Source organism: Cladophialophora immunda (assembly GCF_000835495.1).
Source record: "Cladophialophora immunda strain CBS 83496 unplaced genomic scaffold supercont1.3, whole genome shotgun sequence".
In the NCBI taxonomy this organism is placed as follows: domain Eukaryota; kingdom Fungi; phylum Ascomycota; class Eurotiomycetes; order Chaetothyriales; family Herpotrichiellaceae; genus Cladophialophora; species Cladophialophora immunda.
In genome coordinates this window covers 611,040-637,033 of record NW_015622543.1, presented here as the reverse complement: position 1 = coordinate 637,033, position 25,994 = coordinate 611,040, and the positions used below count along the sequence as shown (strand labels likewise).

Here is a 25,994-nt window from a genome sequence, read left to right as displayed (position 1 = left end):
GACATATCCCATGATTTCCGAAAAATTGAGGCAATTCCCTATTGAGCAAATTAGCGTTTATAAGGCGCTAAAGCACGTGGGACTTGCTGGGTCTCGCCGCTGCTCAAGTCATCGTTTTCTTTTATTTCTTTGCCTTAGAGTTTCCGGGCTTGTCTGAAGATGCCGAGCCGCGACGTCTTTCCTTGCTAGGGCGACCAGGCTCGGAGTTGGCCGTGCCAGGATACCTATCTGAGACCTCGGACCCTTGAGGTACTGTTTCCCTGTAGAGGATACCGTCGCTTTGAGTTGAAAAGCTACGCCAGTCAGTGTGATCCTGAAGAGACCCAACGATACCAAGATCACTCATTTCTGCGCTTAAGTTCTTGAAATGTTTGAGGCACACAGAAGCCTCCCGGCTCTGTTCGTTCTTATAGCCATCCCATGCCTGCTGATAACGATGGTGTGCCTCGACATACTTCTTTCGACGATGGAGCAAGAACCCGAGATGGAACGCGCTTTTCAATGTCAGGCGGTCTGCTGGGCCAAGTTTGCGTTCAGAAGATGAAAATGCTCCTCGGTTTAACTCTTCAGCTTCGTCGTATTTCTCCTGAAGTTGTAACGTCCATGCCAAATTCAGCATGCTTGCAATCGTGTCTGGATGCCACGGACCAATATCTTCGGATGCTTCTTTCGCCTGCAGAGCTCGGCGATGCAACTCTTCGGCTTCCTGGTATTTCTTCTGCGCCTGCAGAACTTCTCCTAGATTATTTACGCTCATGAGTGTGTCGGGATGGTCCTTTCCTAGTGCTAGCTCCCTTTTAGCCAGTACCTGCCGATTCATCTCCTCGGCTGGGCCGTATTTCGCTTGCATCCGAAAGGCGGTTGCAAGGTTGCTCATGACGGTCAAGGTGTCTGGGTGGAGCTCCCCTAATCCCTGCTCGTAGCCCCCTAGGGCATGCCGGTTCATCTGTTCGGCAGCCTCATAGTTGTTTTGGTCCTGAAACAATCCTGCCAAATAGCTTTCGCTTGCTAGCGTATCCGGATGCAACGGACCAAGAGCCTTATTTCTTCCCTCTAGCGTCTGTCGAGTCATCTGTTCGGAAGCTCCGTGTTTGCCTTGCTTTCGAAGGACATAAGCCAGTCGGCTCATGCTCGTCAGCGTATCTGGGTGCTCATTTCCAAGCAACCTCTGTCTTCGATCAAGTGCCACTCTATGCATTTCCTCCGCGGCTTGATATTGTGCTTGGTCCTCGAGCACCGTGGCTAGATTATTCAAACTTTCCATTGTATCCGGGTGCTCTTCTCCGAGTACCTTCTCCCTAGCAGCCAATGCTCGGCTCGCCATCTCTGCAGCTGCCGCGTATTGTCCTTCGCTTCGTAGGGTGAGAGCAAGGTTGTTGAGACTTTCAAGAGTATCCACATGCTCTTTCCCGAGCAGCTTCTCTTTTCTGTCCAATACGTCTTTGTGTTGGATTTCGGCTTCTTTGTAGTTCCCCTGACCCTGTAACGCCAAAGCCATGTGGTCGAGAGTTTTGAGCGTATCCTGGTGCATGTTTCCAAGTTTCCTTTCCCTGCATCGCAACGCGCGCTCGCTCGCCTTGAAAGCGTCCTTGTACTTACCTTGGTTTCGCAACACTGATGCCAAGCTATCAAGAGTTTGCAACGTTTCCGGATGTTCTCTACCCAGAATTTTCTCCATCTCCGTCAAAGCGATCCGGTATAGTTCTTCTGCAGGAGTATACTTCCCGCTGTCGCTGAATACGAGCCCAAATTTGGCGGCTCGTTGGTACTGGCTTGGTTCGAGCGCTGGATCCCTCTTCTTCCCAGGTATCCTGTCATTATGGAGGAGGAAGTCAACATGCTGCCGTAAACGCCTCCGAAAAGCGCAATCCGCACTTTCTCGTCTCCAACTGATTGAATTTTCCAGCATAGAGGCCGCAGAGCGTCTGCACAACTGTTGGGCTTGCGCACTTAACCGATTTCGCGACCATGAATGCACTAGACGGTGCATTGAGAAGCTCGTCCTCTCCGTGTTAATTGTTATGAGACAGAATGACGATAACAGGACAACAGCCTGACGAACCCAATCCTGGTCTCGATCAGGAGACGGTTTCGGGTTGGATTTCGCCCAAGTAATCCAACTCATGAATCGGCTGTGTTTTTGCTCTTGTTTTGGCGCCTGCTGGAAGATCAATTCTGGAATATCTTCGAAGTACAGGAAGGCGGAAATATCCAAGAGGTCCATTGCGTCCGAAGAGGACTTGGAATCAAGGCGTTCAATCATCTGGCGAGAGATTTCCCAAGTCGTGTAAACGGTATGTTGGTACCCATCCATACCCTGCCCAGGGTGGTTTTTCATCAGCTCCTCCCGGTTTCGCTCATAGACGTTGAGGTAGTCTTCTAGGCGGCAGCGATCTTTGCGAATCGCTGCGCCGGCTTGGACAACAGCGAGGGCGAGGCATCCTAATTCCTTTGCAATTAGTCCCGCCTGCAAACGGTTGCTTCGGTCCTTCACATCCTTGAGAGCTGTTCTTAGTAGCAGGGTTATGCTGTCTTCCATCTCCAACTCATTAAGCCGATGACTGTGTTCATGTTGGCTTCCATATACCCTGCAATCTGGATTCCTGCTCGTTATCAACACGCTGCCTCTGTTGCCCGGTGGAAAGTAGTTTGCAATATCCGTCGATGGATCGTCGGCGTTGTCGACTATAAGAAGCCATTCCTCAGTTCGACTAGAAAGCCAAAGCCTTCCGTTCTCGAAAACTTCTGGGAGTCCGCCAATCTTCGCGATATCCTTGAAGGACTGTTCCGCAGTTTCGGTGCTAGTGGCGTCTACCCAAAAAACTCCCCAAAATCTGACATTACTTAGCAACAAAACTAACACGGCTGGTCTTTAACCAGGGCGAGTCACCTGTCACGATGTTCCTCAGCAAACTTTGCACATACTTGAGTTTTTCCCGATCCTCCTAGCCCATACAGAACGAACCTGTTTTGTTGTGAATGGGATCCATTTCTCAATGGAGCTAACAGAGCATTCTCGATCTTCCTCAACACGTCGACGCGACCAGTGAAGTTGCTGCTAACATTACGGGATCTGAAATACCGCACATTGCTATTTCGGTGATCATCTAGAATTTTCCCGAGTCAGAACAGTACAATCTGCCAGGTTACTTCTGGGGGAGGGGCAAGGGAATTTCCCAATCTAACATACCTACGGATTCATTACAAGTCATGGTCAATTCGTTAGTATGTACTAACTTATTCATCAACAATCGAAACCGAATACCTTCGCGCATGCCATTATCCCTCACCTAAGGTTACGTTTCCTCCGGCTGAGAAGCTCCCACCAGACATTTGAATTCCCTGTCCGCTGGAGATAGACTGAGCGCCTCCTGCATTGCTGCTGCTGGCCTTGGCAAGATTTTTGTTGCCACGGCGCTTCTTGCGTCCACTATTCCTCATTGAGGCAGGATGTTCTTCGTCGAACCTGCGCTTCTTGCCTTTGTCGTCCATGATCGTCGCCCGAGGTGCCACTAATGTTATATGTTAGTGCTAGACAGACAAAGGACATGGAGTTAAGATCTGATTTAGGTAGAAAGAGCCTTCTTTGAAAATGGTGTATTTCGTCCATCGTACTGACCATTCCGTGGAGCCACTGGATCACTTAGCTTAGTTCTGGGCCGGATCTCGAACAAGATAGCCCTAGCATAGGCAGCAGCCATGGCCGCTGCATATGGCTGCCAGTGCTTATTCTTGTGTTCATCCCCATAGTCACAGACCCCTCGAATGACGCCAACGGGAATGCGGTTCATGGTCCCCGCCGCCTCCATCTCGAGGCCGATGAAGTTGTACTTGTCTCTCAGCTCATTCCGTATTCGAGCATTCTTCATCAGCTTGTCCCCGGAACCTATAGTACCATACCACAGTCGAACACGCTCGTCGTTTGATCGTCTTTCTCGTTCCACACGAATCTCGTTACCGTCATCGTCAACTTGGTATAGTACATCTTGCTCTTGGCCCGGGTCCATAAATGTGCCATGGGAATGTTTTTTGTTTCGAATCCTCTCGTAATTTGGAAGGATCATCTTCGCATCATTCGGTGCTGAGAGCTTAATACTGCCGATCGCCGCCCTCACAACGGTTTCGGGAGGTGCCAAGACCCGCCCGCAGCGCAAGAGCTGAAATCCGTCCTTCCCTGTCTCTTTACCCAACTCATAGTCCACGAGTCCGGCGCTCTCATTAGTAGGAAGGCCCACAAGAACGTCGCCAAGACGGATGTCAAGCGGCGGACTTCGCGAGAGGTTGGGGAGGCCGGCAGCAACACCAACCAACAATCCAAACCATAGGTTAGGAAAGAACTTCTTCACCTGGCTGGCGATGGCGGCAGCAGATCCTTTACCATATTCTTGGCCTGCAGGAAGGGTTGCAATGATGACATTATGTCCGCACATGTCCCCAGCTTGGAACACATAGTCGTCACCGGGACCCATCGGAAATCGCCCCTGATGTCTATTATCCAGCATATGCAAGGCAGCTTGTGCCTCGATCTCTAGAGGGGCGAACCATGCCACCGTATAGAGCTCGGGATCCAAATCCGACATCGCTCGGTATGATCACAAATGGGAGGTAAGGGTTATCGGAAGATAGGAGAAAAAACCCTCGACTCAGGCGTCGACTTTGGCAGGGCAGTAGTAATTAAAAGTTTGATTCAACTGTTATATGGGGTGCGCTCTAAATCGTCGAAATCTTCGGGCCAGGAGCGGTCACTGTGGTGTGCGCAATGGAGATGAGACCGTCACACTTTACTCGTGATGTATATGAGCTTGCCCCGGAGGCAGGAAAAATTCAGAGTTCTGGCGAAGAGAATAGTCCTTACTCGACCTGCGAAGTTTCCGACGTAGGTGGTGAGAGAAGAGGCGGGGTTATTTTCAGATAAGAGCATTCTCTGCTGACGTGGCCGATGCAGTGCGTCGAAAATGGACTGTTGATCGTCCAATATGGAGTGCATGCACTAAATGTTGAGTCGACGCCTGTTTTTAGCGTTCGCGCCGTCATTCTTGGCCTCTGAACACGAGTCTTACAGCCAACTATTGCCCTAATTCTTGCCTCTTTGGATCGCTTCGAAGTCGCGCCGGTACGACACTCGCCGCTCCCCAGTCGCGCTCCCGAGACAATCCCAGCGTTGAGTGCTTACTCGGCTAGCCTTCCTAATCAGGAACGAGGCAGAGCCGTAAGGCTGCGGACTGTGACCCAAGGGTCGTCGTGGAAAGGTTGAGTCCTGTGGACAGTTTAGAAATCAACCCAGTCCACTGATTTTGAGCTCGAGGGATGTCTCTCCAGCACTATAGGTGGTAATATGCTCTAAAATTTGCACTACCACCTACTCGCTCGAGTTCTGCGTTCGACGTTGTTCTCTTGCCCTCCGGAAAAGTTCTGGGCCGGTTGGAACGCGCTTGTATAAAGACTTGGGCCGGACATCGGTGGCGGGTAAGATATCATGCTTTGGGGCATTTAGAAGTCGTATATTCCTGATCTTGACCGTATGGAGTACATCGCTGTTTTGGTGACATGGAATTGCTTGTCAAAATCTGCAGACACCTTACACTCAGTAGTTGTCTGCATTTAGTTCGGCGGCAAGACAGCTAACCAAAAGTTTACGATGGTGTGGAACTCATTGGGCAGGATTACGGGGAGCAACGAGTCGCCGCGCCGTCGCTTCTGGCCGTTGGTTGCTCGTAGTTTTAACGGAAACTTGAAGCGTCTTAGTGTCTAGACCACTATTTTACTTGATCAGATTCCTTACTCTCAGTACGACGTACGAATCAACCGCGCACCCCTATCACACCGCTAGGCCCAAGGATTACAAGGAAATTTAGGCTGCAGCGTAAGGACGGGGCATCCGCCAGGCTTCCTGAGGTCCATTCGAAACAGATGCCTAGCCGAGAGGCAGGAATAGCCGATCGTAAGGGACCAGATTAGGCCTCCGGTGTGTTTACTCAGGGAATGTATAGGGAGCCCTCAGTGATGCTCAGCTAAAGGCTCAGTTAAAGCGACCTTCGCTCACCCTCTAGGACCAAACCGTAAATAGCAATCAGGTTTTTCGTTCTCGAGTAATAAAGGCAGTCTCCGACGAAGAACCTATCGTCCGCCTTCTTTCTTCGTCGTCATTCACAACACTAACTTTCGTTAACTTTAGACGACGGGCCCGTTCGAGATGCTAGGGGATCCAATTCCGTCGTCCATTCTAGTTTGGTCAAACTACTTAGCTAGGCTCCTCCTATACTGCTTCTCCAGCTGGTCTTTGGGCCCACCAAGCCTTCGATTTTGGATGAATAGAGGGGATATAGCCATATCATCCCACCGCGCAACTTGCGTGACAATACTCGTCACCACTCGGCGGGAAGCCTTCAAGCCTTAGCATTCAATCTCCTTGCGTGATTCCTCTCCGACATTCCTCCCACCCTTTCATAGCTCTGTACGGCTGGCCCCGAAGCTCATCTATCTTCCCTAGCAAATCCGGATTATCTACGGTCTTCTCCACGGTCTTCTCCACGACTCTCTCCGGACCCGGGACAATTTTCTCTACGATTTTCTCCTTTTCGACGACTCTCTCTGGGCCGGGAACAATCTTCTCAACTATCTTTTCCACAAGCCATACCTCCGGCATTGGCACGCTGCGCGGGCGGACAACCATGCTCTCTTCCGCCGCGACGAACTCCCACTGTTGGTTGATGCCACCATGACGAGTATATCCTAAAATCGACGTCCCATCCGTAGTGCGGGACCCGCACAGGTCGAGGACTGTGCCGGTCATATAGTTGATGAAGAAGTATCGTGTGCTGTGCCGCCCTGATATTAGCCCGGGTCTTCTTTCTTGATTTGAACGGGCGCTCACGGGAGGTTTCCTCCCACGCTGTGAAAGCGCCACTTCTGATTATCCCTGCCATTGTATGGCCATGCAAGCACCGGGGTCTGCGGCCATGGTCGATGTCCAGTACTGTCTCTGTAGCCACATTCCTGATGGTGTACCATCCTTCGTATCCGGATACGGGAGTAATCGTGAAGAGCTAGTGGCGGAGGTCGGAAGGCGAGCGGCTCAGCGCGGAGCAAACCACACCTGCCCGGGGGTTCTGGACGCGCAACACCAGAAGTTTCTGATGGAGAGGAGATCAGATAAAAAAGACGCCGTTTTGTAAAGTCGCGCTCATCCTCACCGACCAGGAATTTCTGCGAGCAAGACAGCAAGAGGCCAGGAAACGGCAACTAAAGCAGAAGTGAAATGAAATCCGGGGTAGAAAACTGGGAGCGTTGCCCCCGCGAGAAAATGGACGCCCGCGTCGGTCCGTCTTCCGCCGCTAAAAGTTAATACCCCGGCGACCGTTGTACAAGTAGGTACTTTTGCGCCATCCTTGGCTTACCCCACCACAGGCACCCACCTCCCCCCCTCGGCCCCCAACCCTCCACCATCTTAGCTAGCTCATGTATCCCAAGCACGCATCCCACACCATCTCTCTCCTCGTCCTAGACCCTCTTCAGTACTCCGTACTCCGTACGTATTTCAAGGTCTTCCCGCACGTTCCTCCGCAGTGGAACGCTCCGGAAGTGGGCCCCAGCTCCCAGGTTAAGCTTAGATCGACAGTAGGTTCTGTCCATTGTTCCTTGACCGGTCAGGCTGCCACAGTGCAAGCCGACTACATTTCTGTGCCCATCCCCCATGCGTGGCAGAGTGGCATGTGCTGGGTCCTATCCTTGACATAAAACCCGTCGAACTGTCCCCCCCCCCCCCCCCCCCGACGATGGCCTGTACGGTATTGGCGTCTCCACTCGCTGCGGCGTGGTGGAGACGCGTTTTGGCCATTTGCATCTGGCTCCGGCCCTGCGCTCCTCCCAACCTTTCATGGCAAAGAGGAGAAGACCCCGGGAGCTCATCTAGTTTCTCTAGAAGTTCGGCTTCTTCGGCAGACTTGTTGCCAGACGTGGCACTCACAGTGGAATCCCAGTATTGAAGTAACGACAGTGCAGCGAGATCTGTGGTGCTGGTTGCAATCCAGGTGTTGGACAGATCGAAAAACATCCGCGATAGATGGAAATAACAAGATAGATTTTTCTAACGACACCGGTGAAAGGTCAAACTCTGGCCCAGGATCAAACAGCCTCATGCCACATGGCAACGAGGTTTCCGCTGCATGTGTCTACACTGGGCGCTCTAAGCTCTCACACTCCTTGAAGGATGTATTAGCTGTTAGCTGCACAAGACGACTCAACCCCAGTCAACGAGCCTCCAATTGAAAAGCTCTGCGCCATTTTTCCCCCTCTGCAGCTGAGCCAGGCAAGGCTTTCGACATGTCGACCACATTTCGCTGCCTATCGGGTCAAGTCACTCCACACCTCCTGCACCCTGTCCATTTCTTCACTCGAAGCAACAGTTTAATTGGTGTGACAGTGTCCTTCTCGTGTTTTCAGCCGCCACAGGTCACCTTGGTTGTGGGGACGCCCTCCTCTGGTATTAGGTATTGCATTTCGTCGGCCAGCATGGGATGTGTGAGCGGACTCGCAACCCCGACTGAGGCTGTCTCTCATTGTCGGCTTTCTACCGTAGGAGTTCGAGGCCCTGCCAGCTGGCAGCTGAATGTTTGGTCGATATCGCAGGTAATCGTGGACGCTCGAAGCCAGGATGGGGAAACATGCCATGATCGGTCGGAAACGCTCCCACCAGCAGGAAGCATATAGGCCCTTCTGGACCCCCCCCTCTCAGCACTGGCCTGTCTTCCATCAATTGGCGATGGTTATGTCTGCTTAGGAATCAAGTCACTAATTTCTACGTATGCCTCTGTAGAATCAGGCTGCCTGTCTGCCGCTGCTGAGTACAGGGTGACATCACCCTCGCCCGATCTGGAATGAGGTGCGAGCGCTTTCCTCCCATGGAGTCACAGTCTAGGCATCTATGTGTGGCATTCCCACCAAAATCTTCTGTCTGCGACGTAGCGAACTGGCCGACAGGAAGTAAATTGGCAAGATTATCTGCTGAACAGAATCCCGCATTGTCCATGGGTGAGATTTATGCGTGATGGCGCGCAGAGTAAGCTTCATGTTCCGGCTCGTCACCAATCTCAGTCATTTTGATGTCCAATTGGCTAGTCAGTTCTTGCACGATATCGGCATACTCTGGCAGATTGTAAACATTGACCAACTCCAGTGGATCTTTATCGCAGTCAAAAAGCTCCCACTCTTGTTCATCATCGTCGCCCTTGTTGCGGGTGCCAGGCAGATCTAACCCCTTATTGTACCAGAATATCAGCTTGTAGCGCTGGTTACGGACTCCGTAGTGTGCATAGGCATTGTGATGCTCGTCGCGGTGCATCCAGTAGCGGTGATAGGCGATTTGAGGCCAGTCTGCCGGCGTAGCACCCTGTAGTAAAGCCCGAAATGACCGGCCTTGCATATACGATGGAATAACCAAACCTGCTAGGTCTAGGAACGTTGAAGCAAAATCGACATTGCAGATTATATCGTCACAGACAGAGGCCGGCCGGATCTCACAGGGATATCGGATAAGAAATGGCATTTGAAACGACTCTTCATACATGAATCGTTTGTCAAACCAACCGTGGTCACCGAGAAAAAATCCCTGGTCAGACGTATAGATGACTACCGTATTTTTGGCCAGGTTTTCGTTGTCGAGGTAGTCGAGGAGCCGGCCCATAGATTCATCGATCGAGGCAACAGTGCGAAGATACCTTTTTAAATATCGCTGATATTTGAAATGTCGTAGCTCCTGCGAGCTCTTGAAGGTGAAAACTTCGCCGGTGTGATTATCGATTAGTCTTAACTGAGAGACATCGTCGGGAAAGGGAATTTTCGTGTCGCCGCCGCTCGGTGTTACAAGACCCAAGTCAACATAAGTTAAGTCGCTTTCCACCCGCATCTTTGCCGCCGCTGCGGCCAAGGCGCGGTTCTTATAGTCGTCATCAAATGTCGCCGGTAATATAATATCCGAGTCTTCGAAGAGAGTACGATACTTAGGGTGGTACTCCCAAGAACGGTGAGGTGCCTTATGATGGCACATAAGGAAGAATGGCCTTTGCCGGGAGGTCTCCGAGTTGGCTCGCGGCGGACCTTTATTATTCGGCTTACGCGTTCGTAACCAGTCGAGACATTTTTGCGTAATTAGGTCCGTCGCGTATCCTTCTTCCTGATGGTGACCGTCCGGTTCGATGAACCAGGGATTAAAATAGTCTCCCTGCCCCGGCAACACAGACCAATAGTCAAATCCTGTCGGTTCGTGATCTGGTCCTTCCCCTAAATGCCACTTTCCAATCATGGCTGTATCGTAGCCTCCCGCATGAAGATGTTTAGCCACATTAGGAATTCTTTTGTTGATGCTGCTTGCCAGCGTCAAGACCCCATTGACGTGGTTGTGTGTTCCGGTCAAGATGGCAGCCCGACTGGGAGTACAGATAGAGTTCGTCACATAGCAATGGTTGAAGAGCATACCCTCCTTTGCTAGGCGATCCAGGTGAGGTGTGTGATTGATCTGTTGGCCATAGCAACTAATAGCCTTGGCCGCATGGTCGTCGGCCATGACAAACAGGATGTTCGGGACTGTGCTCTCCATAGTGTGTGAGGGTCGGCTAGATAGTCGAGTAGACGTCCAGGTTAGAGAGGTGCAATAAGTTGAGTTTTCCGCGTCTTATGCGAAAAGGTATCCCACAGGCAAGGGGGGGCTTCGACGCGGGAATCCCCCCAAAATTTGATGATACTTGTAGTAGAAGCAGGCAAAAGTCGTACACAACCAATCATGTCGCAAGGCACACGATCACTTTACTCGTATTTTGTCACACGCACCGACTAGCGAGTTTATGGTCGGTTCTCGGCACAGGCTGTCGGAAGTGAACCGACCACCGACCGAAGAAATGCTTTCTTTGGGTCGGGGTAAACCAGGCGATTCCAAAAAAATTTTAAGGTTGGTAAGATCCTCGACAGCACCACGACCACAAATCACGAAACAGCTTTCAAGCCCTCGTGCTGGAGGGTTTATGCTCTTCAGGAGTCAAGCAAGGTATGGCATGAGATCTTGAGAAGTAAATTAGAGACCAGGGTGAGTGTAGGTCGCATTCTCGACATTTTCTATACTTCATATATTGCCCAGACTTGTACTTGATGACACCTATGACAAAAGGGTCTCCCCAGATTCGCATCCTTGAAAAGGCTGCATCAAGTGAGCTTGCCCCTAATCTTTAACTCGCAAGACGTTCGGATGTCGGTCCGGAAATGCCCCTGGCACTGTTTTCGTCTGGAGGCCGGGGCAAATTAGATTCCTTGAACAGCATTTCAGTGCTTCGTGTCAAAGGCCGAATCGAAGTACTATCATTTGCCCAAAGTACGCCGCAATGGCAGTCGGAACGATCTAGACTGAGAGGGGAAATGGTGGGCGTGTTCGGGGCCCCAGGCTCTTCATTGTAGTCTCCACCTTGCGGCTAGCAACCTCGTAGCTGGTCACGGGCTGAAGAGAAAATAGGCCAAAGAGATGCTAGACAGATTCAGCTGCCGAGAATCGACCAATCGTGGTCCGTCAACCTGATCTGCGGCCTCCAGAGACCCCAGGTTTTACCCTTTACAGCTCTTTAAACACGATGCGCATTTCTACCCATCTTCGGGACGTCGGTTACGTCCCGAGGGCTTGGAACCCAATATAAAAGAGTCCAAGGCAGACATGGGGAAAGAATCGTTCGAACTCCGTTCTGTCCCTCACATTCCCACAATAATAACCTCTCTTTGTTTCCAAAGGATATTTTTCGTCTCTCATCCCCATCTATAGCTCACTCTTCATTACAGTCATGGAGCTCACCGATCTAAAGTCAGAAACAATGCATGTGGAAAAGGATCCTTCGAAGGAAGCCGCGGGAGATGTCGTTGTGGCACAAGTGAATGCCCAAGGTGCTGCCGACGCAGAACATGCAATGCCTGTCCGAGAAGCTTTGCGCGTCTACTCAAAGGCCATTATGTGGTCGTTCGTCATTTCGTTGGCCATCATTATGGAAAGCTACGACATCCAAATCATTACCTCTTTTTTTGCATTCCCGGCTTTTCAAAAGAAGTACGGGGTGCCGCTAGGCAACGGAAAATACACCATCGAAGCCGACTGGCAGGTTGCGCTGAGTCTAGCGGCTACAGTGGGCGTCACCTTCGGACTCTTCGCAAACGGCTGGTTGATCGACCATTTCGGCCATCGAAATTTAACTCTGGGGGCTCTGGTTGTACTCACAGGAACCATCTTCATCACATTCTTTGCCGGCAACGTCCAGACTCTATTGGCCGGTGAGATCCTTTGTGGCCTGCCTTGGGGCGTCCTCAGTACTATTGCACCCTCCTACGCAGCGGAGGTGTGCCCTACAAAACTCCGTGGCTACCTGATTGCTGCCGTCAACCTGTGCTGGGTTATCGGACATCTTATCGCTGCTGGAGTTCTAGACGGGTTGGTCCACAACCATACCCAATGGGCATATCGTATCCCATTTGCGATCCAGTGGGCCTGGCCAGTACCACTTTGTGTCCTGATCGCCTTTGCCCCACATTCGCCATGGTGGCTCGTCCGAAAAGGCCGTGTCGAGCAGGCACGCAAAACGGTGGCCCGCTTGTCTTCTGGCTCTGATAAGGTAAACCCTGCAGAAACAGTAGCCCAAATAGTTCGTACAACCCAGCTTGAACGAGATCTCGGAATCAACGGCAATTACCTGGATTGTTTCCGGGGGTCTAATCTATGGCGGACTGAAATTGCTTGTGTCGGCTGGGGTGCGCAGGTTCTAGTTGGCTGGGCCATGCAGAACTATGCGACTTACTTCTTCACGCTGGCTGGTCTCCCTTCTTCGCAGGCGTACAAGCTCTCGCTGGGCATGTACAGTATCTCTTTTGTTGGCACTGCCACTTTCTGGATCCTACACAACTACTTTGGGCGACGCACACTGTTCCTCGCCGGGGTCTTTGCTATGATACCAACTATGTTGACAATTGGTTTCTTATCGCTTGGCGACCAATCACACGACGGTCTCAGATGGGGTCAATCGATCCTTATGCTCGTGTGGTACGGCGAATATGGACTAACTCTTGGGCCATTGCCTTTTGTCATTGCCGCCGAAGTTGGAGCATCGCGTCTGCGAAACAAGACCATTAGTTTGGCTCGGATCACGTTCTCGATCTGTCAGATTGTGAATGCGGTGGTGGCGCCTTATATGTTGAATCCTCTCAAGGCCAACATGAAAGGTCACGCTGCTTTTGTCACCGCTGGCATCACTATCGTCATCTCCATATGGGCTTTTTTCCGATTGCCAGAACTCAAAGGACGTACCTACGAGGAATTGGATGTGTTGTTTGAGAAGAGAGTTTCTGCAAGGCAGTTCAAAAACTACGTCCTCACCGTCGAAGATTTCATGGATGTTCATACAGCTCATCCTCCATCCAAGGTTTGCGAATGAACCACAGTGCGGTATCTAGCCTACAAGCCACGACGGAAATTTCTCTGATCCAGAGTGTGCGGCGTTGTACGAGTCAGCTGAGGGGTTTGCGGCAGTCCGTTGGTGTGTCGGATAATTAATATCTGTACGGAACGGCCTGGGGCGATAGGCAGAAGGGCAACAGTAGGAACATCAAGTGTCTATTAGGTGCACCTTGACCCCCGGTCTCTACAGGACTCGAAGCATGAGAGAAGGAGGAGACTCTCATGCGAGAATGTTGAGTTTATATACCTGCCGTGGTAGTACTGTAGCTTGGCAGGATCGTGGGTCTGTTCCTGACAATATCAGTCCCAACTTAGCTATGACTTTCTCTTGCTACTCTTCTTCAGCTTCATATAAAATGCTGGTGGAACTCAGCGTACTGGACTTCAAATAAAATTTTCCCCGCTGATAACGTCGCGTAAGCTCTCTACGTCCATTTTTGCTCGGTTTGGGTAGAATCTCGATGACTTCGGCGCAAATCCGTGATGTTTTGTGAGTGAAATATGTACCTTAATCGGCGCCGACCATACCATCGCAGCTCCTTGTAGAGAGCTTCTCGTAGGGAGCTTTCAACTCGTTGGGATTCACGGTTGAGCCGTATGGGTTGTCGATGGAAGGACAGCCTTGCGCAGCCTCTATGGCTCACTTGTAGGTGTACAAGAACCACGAGCCGCGGACATTGGTGGAGATATGGTCATCATAGCCACGCGTCGCAAGCTGTGCGAGCTTATGACACAACCGTCGGTGAACCAAACGATTTTCAGTTATCGGTTTGACCAGAGGCCTTGGAACAGGCCGGCGAACCAAGGTGTGATGCACTTCGACAACGTCGCATTCAGTTTTCAGAATATTTCTGGTCTTCTCGGCTCTTCTCCTGCTTATGATAGCCACCGACGCCTCTCCCGTGCGATCGGAGAGTCCTACATCCGGTTCGTGAACAACTTGGATCCCAATCCCGTTGGGGTCGGTCCTCAATAGGTCTTGTTTTCTCGGTATGATGGAGAGAGATACTCTGCATTGTCCCAGCGCTAGGACGTCCCCGCGAGAGTATATACCATGCATGAGAAGGGTCTGTGGATCGTGACATTTCCAGGTTCGCCTGTAACACCGAATCGACGGGTACATCCCTCTGGAATTGTCGACTGGAATTGTCGACTGGAATTGTCGACTGGAATTGTGCGAGTGAATCTTTTATCCTGGTCCTTTTTCGTGTCGTTGAAGGACTGTCACTTTGCGATGCCTTGGCGGATAGATGTAAAACGTGACCTGGAGGCGGAGAGGAAAGGGGTCGCCGGGGAAGTGAATGTGTCGCGCAGTTGTGTTGAGGACAGGCACTCGGTCTTCTCAGAGTTCCTTCAGAGAAACACTTTCAACCAGCCCTTTTTTTGTCGTCAATTCCTCCTTTGCTCTCTGGCCAGTATCCGAATCTGATATCGTCGAGGACTCTCTGTTGTGAGCCCACATTTCCACGAACCTGAGTTCGCCGAATCCATGTCTTTTCGCTGCGCGTCTGATCGGTATGCACCCGGGAGGGTAAGTCGCACTCTCTGCTCTGGCACAGTTGGCACAGCTAAGTGGTGCGTTGGCCTCAATATCGGCGGGTGAGGCTCCTTCCGCGAACCGTGACGTGATCTCGCGTGGAAAAACAAAGATCCTAAACTGTCTAGCTTGTCAGCAGCTATCAACAAGACAAGGCGGTAGTTCTAAGGAAGAACTTCATGTCCGGCTGTAGTCTGCAAGGCCGGGTAGATTGCTGGAGACCAAACGTTGCAAAGGCGCGGGCATAAACATAATTTGTGCAAACCTGGAACTATGAACCGATTGACGCTTGTTGGCATAAACAGGACAGTTACTGCGAAGTACCAAGGCAACGCCAATGGGAAAATATGTCTGCGGGCCTGCCTGCGATAACGGTCGGAGAGGCAAGCACTCCAGAGCATCGAGTCGGGCAGAGATGGATTTGGCGTCAAACTGGCGAAGAGGGTTGCAGAGATGGACAGCGTCGCCTATACCATCTCTATCCAGGCGCCGAAATCGATAGAGGTCATCGAATCAAACCACACGGGCGAAATAGGAGGATCAAACGGCCCAAACATGGCCCAAACATAGCAGATACACTGGCGAACGAACTCAGACATCGAAAACGCATCATCTCAATCGATTGGGGATCATTGTCTTCCTCGACTGCAAGACGTGGTGAAAGCTTGGTCAAGAAAGCATCCTCTTTTCAGTCTCATTGGCCTGCTCGTAGTCCAGAGAGTGCGTATCTGTTGTTCCGGGAAGGGGGTATGAACGTAAGCATGATCATAACTCAAAATCCTTCGTTCCCAATAACTTGCGAACGATCCAAAAATCCTCCGGTCGTAGGTTCGTAGCAGGCGTCAAGCGCTCGCACATCAGGCCTGACTTGATTCGCGATCGAGCGGCGTTGGAGTGCTTATGGCCTTGCTGCTGACACCCACCCAAAGAAACCGCCAGCGACTAGACCTGCTCGAGGGAGTGGGCATGCGTCGACCAACTGAGATGGCTTGAGGAAGAGAATCATTACCGCGCTCTGGCCTAGAGAAAAGGTTGAGAGGGAGGTGGAGGTGGGCCTGAACCTGAGCCTGAACGGCGTGGACTGCCTAAACCCAGGACGCCCTGCGCAAAGTACTGAGTACAGGGTCTTTCGAAAGGGAATTGAATCAGCGCGGGTGAGCTCAGGAGCCGGGATATCTGCAGGCTATTAAACCGACTGATCATTGTGAGACCTGGGACTTTCGATCCTGCTAGGCTCTCTCGGAAGAGGAAACGAGTGTGATACGTCTGACCGTTCTTTTGGATGGTGTTTTGCAGAATGAATGTCTCAGACTGTGTCGGGAGAGGAAGCGAGGGTCAGACGAGGGAGCGTCTCCTGCATCGTTCTCGGACTTTTTTGGACAATTGGCGACTTGGCACAAGTTGCCCATCCGCAGGAACAAACCAGACAAGAAGATCGAGAGGTGGATGGACCGTGGGTGATGAAAGCGTCGAAGAAGCAGTTGGTGGGCAGCTAGACAGAGACAAGCGGCGGGCCACGAGCTCGCCTGCGGCCCAGCGCAGCCTCCATCCACCCACCCACCACCGTTCATCCCTCAATTCTCCCATCTCTCTTAAATCCTCGCCCTCTAGCATCTACGGACTTCGAATCCAATCACATCCCTGCTTCCTCCAGCCGAAATCATCATCGCCGCCAATCACTCCGGGCACAGGTCCATAAAAATACTCAGCTGTCCTCATCTTTTGGAAACACACGCGAGCGACAATAGACCCTTTTCCCGGCCGCACTCGGTCATGCGCCTGCAGTATCTGATCTATATCTTGTGATCTTTTCCCCTCGTATCTATCCCCCGGATCATGGACATCTGAAGAAACCAGATCCTGCTTCAGCCGCCCCCCTCCAGCCCTTCTTACGTATCTCCCCAAGAGGGGCAACAGGACGAAACGTGCGACTGGATCATGCGCCGCCGATTGTCAAGATGAACACCACCCACGACATCCGCATGCACGATGCCCATGCTCTTCCACACGAGGAAAGCAAGTCGCCCGGCATTCCTCTCCGCAATCCCATCCACCCCTCTGTGATTGACAAGCTCGATCCCGCCTTTGTGAAACTGTACAATGATTACATCGCGAACGGCCCCCCCTCGTCCACCGACCTGACGGTGGTGCGCCAGAACTATTCAGCCTTATACTCCTACGCCGCAGCACCGCCATCCGGGGTAGGAGGCATTGGGGAGACACAAGTACCGGGCTGGAATAAATATCCTGGGGACATCAATGTGCGGGTTTACGTACCTCCGGGTGAAGAGCCAGGGCAACGCAAAGTGTGGCCCGTCCATTTCAATTTCCACGGCGGAGGTATATCAGTTTATCCACGATGATTTTAGTACTTACCCTTGCTGACAATGTGTCTAGGCTGGGCTGTCGGTGACCTCGAGACCGATGCACACATCTGCCACCATATCTGTGCCTCTGTCCCCTGCTGCGTCATTGACATCGAATACCGGCTAATCCCCGAGTATCCCTTTCCTATCGGAATCATGGACAGTCTCACGGCTGTCGCGCACATCCTGGCCAACCACAAAACATTCTCTATCGACTCCACGAACATGACTTTTGGTGGTGAATCTTCTGGTGCCACTATCGCTCTAATCCTGAATCATTTGTTTCGCGACGGAGCTTTCAGCGACAAGTTGAAGGGTGTGATTGTGGCCACACCTACGATTAGTGACGTGAGGAAGTATGCGACACCAGACATGAGCCCCTGGCCAAGCATGAGAGAAGCCGAGTTTGCTCCCCTCCTCAACTGGGAGAAATTGAAATGGTTCGACACTTTCAAATGGATGTCCTTGTCCAGCCAGCACCCCGGGACAAAGCCTAAGGAACAGAAGCGAGACATATCGTGGTTCGCGGACGCCATGAATGCTCCAGATTTCAAGAATCTTGCACCTGTCACATATGTGGCCACGGCAGAGGTTGATCCTCTCAGGGATGAGGCGGAAGCATATGCTAAAAAGATCGAGGAAGCGGGTAACAAGGTTGTCCTACGAAGGTTCAACGGCATGCCGCACCACTTCATGCACATGGACCGGGCGCTGCCCCAAGCCCGAGAATATGTCCAGGATGTCATCTCTCACGTCCGCCAGTGTCTCTATCCTCCCGAACCACCTGCGATGAAGACGCCACCCGAAACTTGAGAGAAAATCGAGCGTGGCTGCTACGCTGAACTCAAATTTGCTGCGCTGGCTTTCGGCCACGTCTTCAACTTTTATTTTGGCCCAAACCAATCGATCAATGCCAGCAGTTTCGCAAAGAGACACATTGATTCCACTGCATCTCCTGTCTCACTGCCTTTGGCTCTACTGGAAAATGATTCTTCTGTCGGAAGTAGTCAGCGGCTACCGTGAGCCATGCTGCCTATTCCGTGCGCCGATTATCGCTCTATTTAACCTGTAACTTATGCCAGCTGTCACTCCCTGCAAAGCTGGAGAACTTGCGGTCAGTTTTCTGATCAAGGTCGGATTGGGTGCTGGCCGAACTCGACAGATCGACATCAAAAGTACAGCTTATGTGCTCGTCTTCCTGGACAGGCCATCATTTGTGGCCTGGTGTTTCCGACGCTGGATCCATTCCCGCCTTGCTCAGGCAAACCGATACCATACCGTCTTCGCTGAGCGTCGGGATTCCATGACAACCCTCTTTTCCGATGGCGTCTGAAGGAATAGGACTAGCACAGCCATGGCGGTGGCCAGACATATGTGGCCCCCTCTGCGAGCCCTTCCAGGAAAATCCCATAAACGAGGCGAATTAGCCAATTGTATCACACTTTCGAACTCATCACGGAAAACAGCGACTCTTCGACAAGCAAGTCAATTCTTTTTAATGTAGATTCGGTCGGACATGCGGACTACATATGGGGTGGAATCTGTTCAGACTCAACGGCCCCCCGTCTGAACAGGATGATAGACTTTCTTTACTTCCACGTTCTGTATTAGTAACAATCTTGAGTGGAATGGACTCTTTTGCATTCCTTGTCTTCGTCAGCATGTTTATTGAAGATACAGCAGACACTTGGCGTCATCGCCATCTCGTAGTCTGAGTTGATTTCCACCTTACAGTCCTGTGACATCCACAGAGATGCGGGGTTTGCAGTGCGGACTCGGTTCAACTTCGGAAGATCCAGAACGCGCGGGACGCGTCGAGGCGCGACACTGCCTCGACACCCAAGCTAATTAACACTCTCACTGCGATTGATACCGACCACTGCGCACAGATCTGAGTGAGAGAGCATTACTTCGACATACACCGTTAAGATGCCAGAAAGACCCCCATTTCCTGGCCGCCCTGCACAGCCCCCCGGGCCTACCTTCCTCCACTATTCTCCCGATGGCCAGAGGTTAACCGTCGCCGGCATTGGAGACTTCGCTCGTTCCTTCAGGACCAACGACAACGGCGAACCCGACTTGTTGCCCTCGACTCATGCAGAGACATTTGCTGTTGCTTCGGGGGTATGGTGCCAATTGAGAAAAGACAATATGTTAGATGCAGTCGGCTGATCTGGCCCAGAACGACTACGCGATTTTGGGCTGCGAAGATGGAACAGTGTGCGAATATGCAGTCCCGTCCGGAGACTTCAGACAAATGCTTGTCAGAACCACACTCCCTGTCAGAGATATTGCACTCTCACCAGACGAGCAATTTGTGGCTGTCTCTAGCGAGTATGTCTTTATTCATGGCAGGTAGACATCTCTGACTTCTCCAGCGAGCTAGAAATCAAGGTCGTCAACCGAAGGGATATTGAGGAGATAACGATACTACGCGACCACACCAGACCAGTCAAACATTTGACATACAACGAATCCGGCAGATATCTCGCCGCATCGTGCACCGACGGCGTAATCTACATTTATGACATGCATGCTTTCGAGCCTAAGCTGTCCAAAACCTTCGAGGGCCTCATTCCTTCACTTGAAACGGCCGAGACAGCGACTTCCCGCTGCGTTTGGCATCCTGATGGAAGAGCTTTTGCTTGTGCCACAGCGACAAGAGATATTCAAGTCATCTCGGTTGAAGACGGTGCACGGCAACGGACATTCTCGGGGGAGCACAGCGCTGAGATCACATCACTGGCATGGTCACCGAATGGCGCCTTGTTGGCCTCCGCAGACTCGGATTATCTCGTCATCTGGGACGCCAAAACACAAAAGCCACTGAAACGTTTCAATTACACAAACATCCTCAATGTGGCGTGGCAGAACCACAGCGAGAACATCTTCAATTGGACGACTTCCAATGGTGAAGTCTTCATCATCCCGGAATTTCTTAGAGACGAAGCCCACGTCAAGCTGCTCAAAGGACCCAAAGTCGGTGCTCCTTTCTTCCACGATCCACTTCTCGAGCAAGCTGCGGTGGTGAATGGCCGCAGGCCACTTGTTAACGGCCAAGCAAGGCGAGCAACCACCCCCGACAGTCTTGACGAGCTCCTCGGACCAGAAGAAGCATTCGATTGGATAGAAGATGACGACGGCGCGGGATATGTCAATGAAAACGGCAAGAGGACAAACGGGCATCTTGGAGACAAAACGCAACTTTTCCCAAAGCGAAACAAGCAAGATGCGTGGCAACCGCAGGTGCATGAGCCGTTCCAACCTGGAGCCACACCTTGGAGAGGCAACCGCAAATACCTGTGCCTCAACCTCATTGGATTCGTCTGGACAGTTGACCAGGACACTCATCATACAGTGACGGTCGAATTTTATGACCGCGAAATGTACCGGGACTTCCATTTCACCGATCCCTTCCTGTATGACAAAGCATGCTTGAACGAAACGGGGACGTTGTTCTCTTGTCCTCCACGGGATGGCCAGCCTGCAGTGATCTTCTACCGACCTCACGAAACTTGGACCACACGGTCGGATATGCGCATCAACTTGCCCGATGGCGAAGAAGCTACATGCGTTGCGCTCAGCAGCAGATATATCGTGGCCGTCACAAACAAGAACTACGTTCGCGTATGGACACTGTTTGGTACGCCCGTTCGGATTTGGCGCATGAAGAGTTCCCCTGCTGTCACATGTGCTGCTTGGGGTGATTACGTTATGACCGTTGGGAACGGCCCCGTCGGCGCTGACGGCTGTACCCAGCTTCACTATAGCATTGACAACGTGCGGCGAGACGAGAATTGTCAGAATGAGGACGTCCTTGCATTGGGCACGGTTCCGTCGGACTCCGACGAGGAAGAAGTGAGTTTGAAGAACCTTTTCTGGAGCGATTCTGGAGACCCATGTATCTATGACAGCAATGGTGTGCTCCTGACCCTCATGCACTGGCGCGCGCTGGGGCAGGCCAAATGGGTGCCTCTGCTTGACACCACGTTACTAGATCGGTTGAAAGATGGGAAGAAAGAAGAGACGTACTGGCCTGTTGCTGTGGCGGACCAGAAGTTTCACTGCATTATTCTGAAAGGCGGAGACAAGACTCCATACTTTCCTCGACCTTTGCTCACAGAGTTTGAGTTCAATATACCAGTCTGCAGGCCCGTGGAGAACAGCAAGGATGTCGATGGTGATGAAGGGGAAGAATCCAATGCTGCCGCCGCGGCGAGGCTGGAAGAAGCATTTGTCCGCAGCTCTGTCATTTTGGGATTGCTTGACGACCATGTTCAAGGTCTGGAACAAAGGGCCAGCCCCTCGCAGAAGACCGAAGTTATGAGACGAGAAGTCGAGGTCGACAAGATTTTGCTTCAACTCTTGGCTGTGGAGTGCCGCGAAGGTGAAGAGAGGGGTATGAAGGCCCTTGAGATTGTAGGGTTGCTGAAGGACCGCAGCGGCAAGATGCTTGAGGCTGCGGCCAAGGTTGCCGGAAGATGGGGGAGGACGGTGCTGGAGGACAAGATCAGGGAGGTGGCAGAGCGCAGGCTGATGGGGATTGAGGACGAAATGACTTGAAATTCAAGCGGATCTTACAAGGAAGCGAGCTGATTCAGTGGACATGATGATGATGTATCGACGTTGTTCACTAATGCCATGGGTTGCTGTTGGATCGATAGTGATACAAGGCTGAGTGGAGGAGGGGGCATTCGTAAGCCACTCCACAGAATTGGATGATGCATGATCCTAACTTGGTCAATCTGGCATGTTCTGCATATCAGCAGGACTCCTGTGACAAAGTGTGTCAATTACAACGACGATAGAAACTATCTGCATGCGTTGAGCGACCCTACACAAGACTCCGCACGTCCGTGTCAACCACCATCTCGTTCTCCATCTCCAACTGCAGCAACCGCAGACCAGACGGCGAAGGTCGGTAGGATCGCCGCTCGCCTCCGTATGGACAAACACGATCAACTATTAGAAGAGATGGAGGGGAACATCTTGCACAGAACGGAGTCAACCAGTCCCTGGGCACCTACTCTTCATCCTCCTGCTGGCCCTTACAATCTTCTCAGCACCCCTGTGAGCCACGGCTGTCTATGATCCTGCTCTGGGATTCCGAAACATGTCGCAAAGACACAGGGTCAAGGACGTCGTCATCACGCCCGTGGCGTTCCATGACATGCCCCTGCTGAACAGCGTCGGCGTGCACGAGCCGTTTGCGTTGCGCAGCATTGTCGAGCTCGTCATCACGGATGGGACATACGGACTGGGCGAGTCGTACGGAGACTCGGCACACCTGGCGCGTCTACAGAGGGCAGCGGAAGGAATCAAAGGGATTTCGGTGTACGACACGAACGCCATCTTCCAAGCATGCGTGCAGTCTCTGGCCCGCGACACCGACACGGGAGGAGACGGGATGGCCGGCATGGTCACCACGGCGTCCGTCGCCGACAAGGTCTTCTCCCCCTTTGAAGTCGCGTGCCTCGACGTCCAGGGCAAGTTGGCCGGTGTGCCCGTGAGCGACCTGCTGGGCGGCCGGGTGAGGGACAAGGTCCCGTACTCGGCCTACCTCTTCTACAAATGGGGCGGCCACCCCGGCGACCCGGACGGCGACGACGAATACGGTGCGGCCCTCGACCCGGAGGGGCTGGTCCGCCAGGCGCGCAAGATCGTCGACGAGTACGGGTTCCGGGCGATCAAGCTCAAGGGCGGCGTGTTCCCGCCCGCCCAGGAGGTCGCAGCCATCAAGGCCCTCCACGCCGCGTTCCCCGGCGTGCCGCTGAGGCTGGACCCCAACGCGGCGTGGACGGTCGAGACCTCGACGTGGGTCGCCGACGAGCTGGCCGGCGTCCTCGAGTACCTGGAGGACCCGGCGGCGGGGATCGACGGCATGGCCGTGGTCGCGCGGGCGGCGCCGACGATGCCCCTGGCGACCAACATGGCCGTGGTCGCCTTCGCGCACCTGCCCGCCAGCGTCGCACACAACGCCGTCCAGGTGATCCTCTCCGACCACCACTTCTGGGGCGGCCTGCGCCGGTCCCAGACGCTGGCGGCCGTCTGCGCGACGTGGGGCCTGCGCCTCTCGATGCACTCCAACAGCCACCTGGGCATCTCGCTCGCGGCCATGACGCACCTCGCCGCCGCGACCCCCAACCTCGACTACGCCTGCGACACGCACTGGCCGTGGAAGCGCCGCGACGAGGACGTCATCGTCACCGGACCCCACCACCACGAAGGTCCTCTGAAGTGGGTGGACGGGGCCGTGGTGGTGCCCACCGCGCCCGGCCTGGGCGTCGAACTCGACAGGGAAAAACTCGCGCGCCTCCACCGGCAGTATCTGGCCTGTGGGCTGCGCAAGCGCGACGACACCGCCTACATGAAGAGGTTCGACCCAGAGTTTTCCGCCAGCATCCCCAAGTGGTGAGAGATGGGCCGTGATTGCCCAGGGTAGGATGTGCCTTAGGAGAGGGAATAAAAGATCAAGGGACTAGTCTAATGATTTCGGCATTGGAAAAGGGTATCACCATCTGGGAAATGGGGGTGCTCTTCCGTAGCTCTTTGTAAAAGATATAATATGGTCTGGATGATTCTAAAGGACGCTTCTGTGCATCTTTGGATGGTACATGTTCGTGGTCCTTCCTGTTCCAAGCCGTCTAGGGGCGACTCAACACTAAGCCCTTTACCTCCGGCCGGAGAACACATGCTCTTTCACGGACCGTGCGTGGGCACGCTTTCAAGGTGTAAAGAGTTTCACACTCTGGCCATGCGACCGTAGCAACCCTTTCGTCGACAGGGCCGGGCCACTGCAGTCCTGAGAGCGGCAGCCCTGATAGAGAGCTTCTCGGCGCATCGCCTGCTCACTAGCACACACGGCCCAGGCGAGGCCAATCTGGCTTCGAGTTCGGTGCTGGTCGAGTTTTGCTTGACGGGCCGAGGCGTATCCCGCGTGGCGCGACAAGCAGAGCGCTGACTCGCTTGACACTGGTAACTTGGTCCATAACGCGGGTTCTCACTTCTGTGGTAGTCCGTCTCGCATTTGGGCGTCGAGCTTCTGGACAGGTATACGCTTGCCGGTGTGGGCAAGGAAATTGACACTGGACCCGGTCGATCATTTCTGGACTTGCTGCCTCTTCGGACTCCACGCCAACCACGCCAGCACCATCGCGCCCTTGACGCCCGTCGCGACCCACAACGCCCCATCATACCCGACCGAGGTCTTGATCAGGGCCCCCGAGACGGCGGCACCCGCGAACAACAACACCGCCCCCAAGGCGCGCCTGTTCCGGTCCGGATCCTCGAGCAAGCCGGCCGTGAACAGGTCCGGGTCGCCCATCAGATCGCAGAACAGGCTCGTCAACACCACGGTCGGCAGGGCGTTGTACTTGAGCACGCGGCTCGCCACGATCTGGCCCGCGCTCTGGAACGCCAGCAGCGCGATGGGACACAGCTCGTGCCACGGGAAGCTGCCCCGTCCGCCGTCGGCGCCGGTCTCAACCCCTTGGGTGTTTTTGGCAACGACCCCGCCGGAAATCAGGGCCGCGGTCAGGATCATGAACGCCGTCTGCAGAAAGAACGACGACGCGAGAACCCATCGCCTGAGCGGGCCGAGGTGCCGATGGTACCGTGAGAAGAAGAGTGCGCCCAGACAGAACGACAGGATGGCGACCAGCGATTTCGTCCAGGTGTGCCGGGGCACGTTGCCCGGCAGATCACTGACGCCCAGGCCGGCGAAAATGGTATTTCCTGCGATGAATCCGGGTCAATAATCTCCAGGTCTGGTTCGGCTAGAGATCCGATGGATCGCTTACCAGTCTGCATCCCCACGAAGCAGCTCCAGGTATTGAACGCGACGGAGTCGACCATCCCCGTCACGAAGAAACACGCCAGAAGGATCGTGTCCGCCCACCTCGTGTCGATGTCGGACGTCAACCACAGCCGGAGTCGAGTCGGCACAGGGAAGGCTGAGGAGCGGAAGCCCTTTTCGAGGTCCATGGCGTGGTGCTCTTCGTCTGTAGATAGAGGGGTCTCCATGGTTATTTTTATATGTGCAGGATTTCCTGCAGTGGTGGTGTTCAATGTAGCTATGACGATGACGGGGCTGATATAGATAAGAGAGATTGCTCGGGAAGTTCCTCACCGCGGAAACATCGAGATCGTAGTGCGAGGCAGTGTGTGGAGCAAGGTACGGAGTACTTGTACTTAACTTGGGAGGGTTGGGTCATTTCGCAAATCACGCCGTGCACGGGCTTCTGCCAGCAGATTCTTATCACCTTTCATTTGCGTCTGATCTAGAAGCGCGCAGGAGGAAAAGAATCAGGGAAAAAGAAACGCGTGATAATTTTTCAAGTCAAGCCTTCTAGCGGTTCTCGCGTCGTCGGGATGTTGAGAGATTTTTACTCCATACAACAATGATGTCGGGTGACGTCGAAACGATTATCCGGCCTGCCCCGTAGTTTTTCCGTGGCTCCGGGGAATTGCTTTTCTCCTAAGGGCAAGAAGTCCGTCTTGGCGGATCAACGATTTTCCCGAGGCTTGTGTCAGCTTTGTAACATCCAGACAGCACAAGGCTGTAGCACACAGCCTCGTCGACCAGGCTCTGATACATATAAACCCCGTACGTTGTCGG

General features: G+C 53.0%; 4 protein-coding genes across 5 annotated transcripts; 2 read left to right on the top strand and 2 right to left on the bottom strand.

Moving 5' to 3' along the window:
• Positions 1-121: 121 nt before the first annotated feature.
• Positions 122-4,580, bottom strand: PV07_04800 (uncharacterized protein; the record flags this gene model as incomplete). The annotated part of the gene is made up of 7 exons (XM_016391646.1): positions 122-1,811; positions 1,876-2,003; positions 2,063-2,834; positions 2,966-3,107; positions 3,191-3,232; positions 3,291-3,512; positions 3,620-4,580. 7 exons carry the CDS (start codon positions 4,578-4,580, stop codon positions 122-124), a joined length of 3,957 nt encoding a protein of 1,318 aa, XP_016249165.1.
• A 12,036-nt stretch (positions 4,581-16,616) lies between these two features.
• On the top strand, positions 16,617-19,033 carry PV07_04799 (uncharacterized protein). Its single transcript, XM_016391645.1, has 2 exons — positions 16,617-17,351; positions 17,409-19,033. The coding sequence occupies exons 1-2, from the start codon at positions 16,970-16,972 to the stop codon at positions 18,188-18,190; spliced, it is 1,164 nt and encodes a 387-aa protein (XP_016249164.1). The 5' UTR covers positions 16,617-16,969; the 3' UTR covers positions 18,191-19,033.
• Positions 19,034-19,261: 228 nt separating this feature from the next.
• Positions 19,262-22,211, top strand: PV07_04798. Of its 2 annotated transcripts, XM_016391643.1 has the most exons (3): positions 19,262-19,501; positions 19,560-19,711; positions 19,756-22,211. In XM_016391643.1, the coding sequence occupies exons 1-3, from the start codon at positions 19,307-19,309 to the stop codon at positions 21,938-21,940; spliced, it is 2,532 nt and encodes an 843-aa protein (XP_016249162.1). In that variant the 5' UTR covers positions 19,262-19,306; the 3' UTR covers positions 21,941-22,211. The 2 variants fall into 2 exon arrangements, with proteins under 2 accessions (XP_016249162.1, XP_016249163.1); XM_016391644.1 differs by having other exon boundaries at positions 19,262-19,711.
• A 1,644-nt stretch (positions 22,212-23,855) lies between these two features.
• Positions 23,856-25,665, bottom strand: PV07_04797 (uncharacterized protein). Its single transcript, XM_016391642.1, has 2 exons — positions 25,177-25,665; positions 23,856-25,111 (listed from the first exon to the last, which is right to left on the bottom strand). The coding sequence occupies exons 1-2, from the start codon at positions 25,397-25,399 to the stop codon at positions 24,477-24,479; spliced, it is 858 nt and encodes a 285-aa protein (XP_016249161.1). The 5' UTR covers positions 25,400-25,665; the 3' UTR covers positions 23,856-24,476.
• Positions 25,666-25,994: the final 329 nt, after the last annotated feature.

Coding starts and splice junctions, on each gene's coding strand:
- PV07_04799 (XM_016391645.1), top strand. CDS start 16,970: ATGAACACCACCCACGACATCCGCATGCACGATGCCCATGCTCTTCCA. Junction 17,352..17,408: donor TTTCAATTTCCACGGCGGAG/GTATATCAGTTT, acceptor CAATGTGTCTAG/GCTGGGCTGTCGGTGACCTC.
- PV07_04798 (XM_016391643.1), top strand. CDS start 19,307: ATGCCAGAAAGACCCCCATTTCCTGGCCGCCCTGCACAGCCCCCCGGG. Junction 19,502..19,559: donor CATTTGCTGTTGCTTCGGGG/GTATGGTGCCAA, acceptor GATCTGGCCCAG/AACGACTACGCGATTTTGGG. Junction 19,712..19,755: donor TTTGTGGCTGTCTCTAGCGA/GTATGTCTTTAT, acceptor TGACTTCTCCAG/CGAGCTAGAAATCAAGGTCG.
- PV07_04797 (XM_016391642.1), bottom strand. CDS start 25,399: ATGGAGACCCCTCTATCTACAGACGAAGAGCACCACGCCATGGACCTC. Junction 25,112..25,176: donor CTTCGTGGGGATGCAGACTG/GTAAGCGATCCA, acceptor GATTCATCGCAG/GAAATACCATTTTCGCCGGC.